Genomic DNA, 1,766 nt, shown 5'->3' with positions numbered 1-1,766 from the left:
CTCTTCTCTGGTATTCAGCTGTGCTGCTTGCTCTATTAAATCTAGCTCCATATCGCTTAATTGACTAATGACGCTATGCGTCTAAATCTTTGCGTTTTATATCAATCTATTTGGCAACACTGCATCTTTTAACTGCACAATTTGGCAACGTCGCATTTGTATCAAATTACATTACTGCTCTCATCACCGGACGTGTCTTTTGCACAAAAATCTTAAACAGAACTTGCGAACGTTGCATTTTTAAATATCGAATTACACTAATAATTTCATCACCGTACGTGTCTAAAAATCTGTATTGTGCAAAATTTTTTCTTAGCAGCTGCATATTTGCAAACGCTGCATTTTTTAAAAAAAACGTTGGAGGGGGATACAGTTTAAAAGCGGTTCGTGCAACGTTACTGCATCAGTTACTCAAACGATTTCAATCAGCATGGATTCTCACGTTCAGCATGAACTGTAAGTATTTCACATATATCTATGTAAAAATTATATATCTATAAAATATTCTATGAAAATATCTTTTATTATTTATTCTTTATTGCAGCGCACGTAACATCATGGGTAGAACATTTGCGTTGACTCCGACAGCGTACAAATTTCTTGAGATTGGGATCGCCGTGGGATCGATGTCTCACGTGGAAATTGCGATTAGTGATACCCGAGGCAACCGCATCATCCTACCGCACGCGACGTGGACAGCGTTCGTCGAAAAACGGGCGGATATAGAAAGATTGGTGCAATCGACTACACCATCATCATCGTTGATGATTCAAGACCTTGTAATGGAACTTGTCAAAATACGTGATGTGAACACTGTGAAATTATCTTTATGTGACAAGTGTATGTATATGAAACCGTCGACTGTAGAGGAGAGGCCCCTATTATGAGATACCGAGTCCATTTTGTGTAATTACTAAATGTTTATTGGTAGAATTAAAAAAAATAATAGGTCATTTTGAAGAGAATTTAATAAGCTTTAAGATAGCGTTATGTAAAATTTAATTCAAATTTTATTTTATTTTTTAATTAAAGAAATGTAAAAGGTGAACAAATCGCAAAGTCGAAAAATTGTGCTCCTAGTATGAAATACCCCGTGAAATCGATAATAAAGCACAAAGTACATCAGTATTAGAATTAAAAAAACTTTATTTGATGTTTCTAACATATCAACGAGTACAGCTTATGCGCGTAAATTGAGCATGTGATGCATTGTATTCAGGATTTGTCTTCAGTAGTAATTGGAATGAAGTATTGCAGAAACAGACCCTCAATGTTCATTCCGGTTATTCCTTTTATTATTGTACAATAACATTTATACTTTAACATCGATTTTCACTTGGGCACAGAAGTATAGATTATTTCATATTAGAAATATCCTGGGTATCTCATGTTACGAGTATCACGTCTTACAGCTTTACGATCATCAAATCTAACTTCTTTAATTAAACAATTCAACATATTTCGTATTTTTCTATCAGTACGATCTTACTCTATTACTACATGAAGAATTTATTGCCAAATAATTACTTATTAAATAATAAACAAAGATTAAAGGCTTATCTCAATGAAACTTGAAAACATTCAAACTCTAAAATTTTATTTTACAATTACTGTAGGCATGATCTAACAATGAATTTTCCACTAAATAGTTTTCAATCCAAGAGCAATAATTTCATGATAGAATCAACAAATAGCATTTATTAGTTTAGCAGAAACGCCGCTATCTCATGTTAAGCGCCTATCTCATAATAGGGGGCTTTCCTCTA

The 1,766-nt window shown here is 33.5% G+C and overlaps 1 protein-coding gene across 1 annotated transcript; it reads left to right on the top strand.

Moving 5' to 3' along the window:
* The first annotated feature begins 368 nt into the window (after positions 1-368).
* Positions 369-887, top strand: LOC108779007 (uncharacterized). Its single transcript, XM_018546338.1, has 2 exons — positions 369-456; positions 545-887. The coding sequence occupies exons 1-2, from the start codon at positions 431-433 to the stop codon at positions 885-887; spliced, it is 369 nt and encodes a 122-aa protein (XP_018401840.1). The 5' UTR covers positions 369-430.
* The last annotated feature ends 879 nt before the right edge of the window (positions 888-1,766 follow it).

Source organism: Cyphomyrmex costatus, unplaced genomic scaffold (genome assembly GCF_001594065.2).
Source record: "Cyphomyrmex costatus isolate MS0001 unplaced genomic scaffold, Ccosl1.0 scaffold545, whole genome shotgun sequence".
NCBI lineage: Eukaryota > Metazoa > Arthropoda > Insecta > Hymenoptera > Formicidae > Cyphomyrmex > Cyphomyrmex costatus.
Note: the sequence above shows the minus strand (reverse complement) of the source record. Positions and strands in the feature narration are given on the sequence as shown.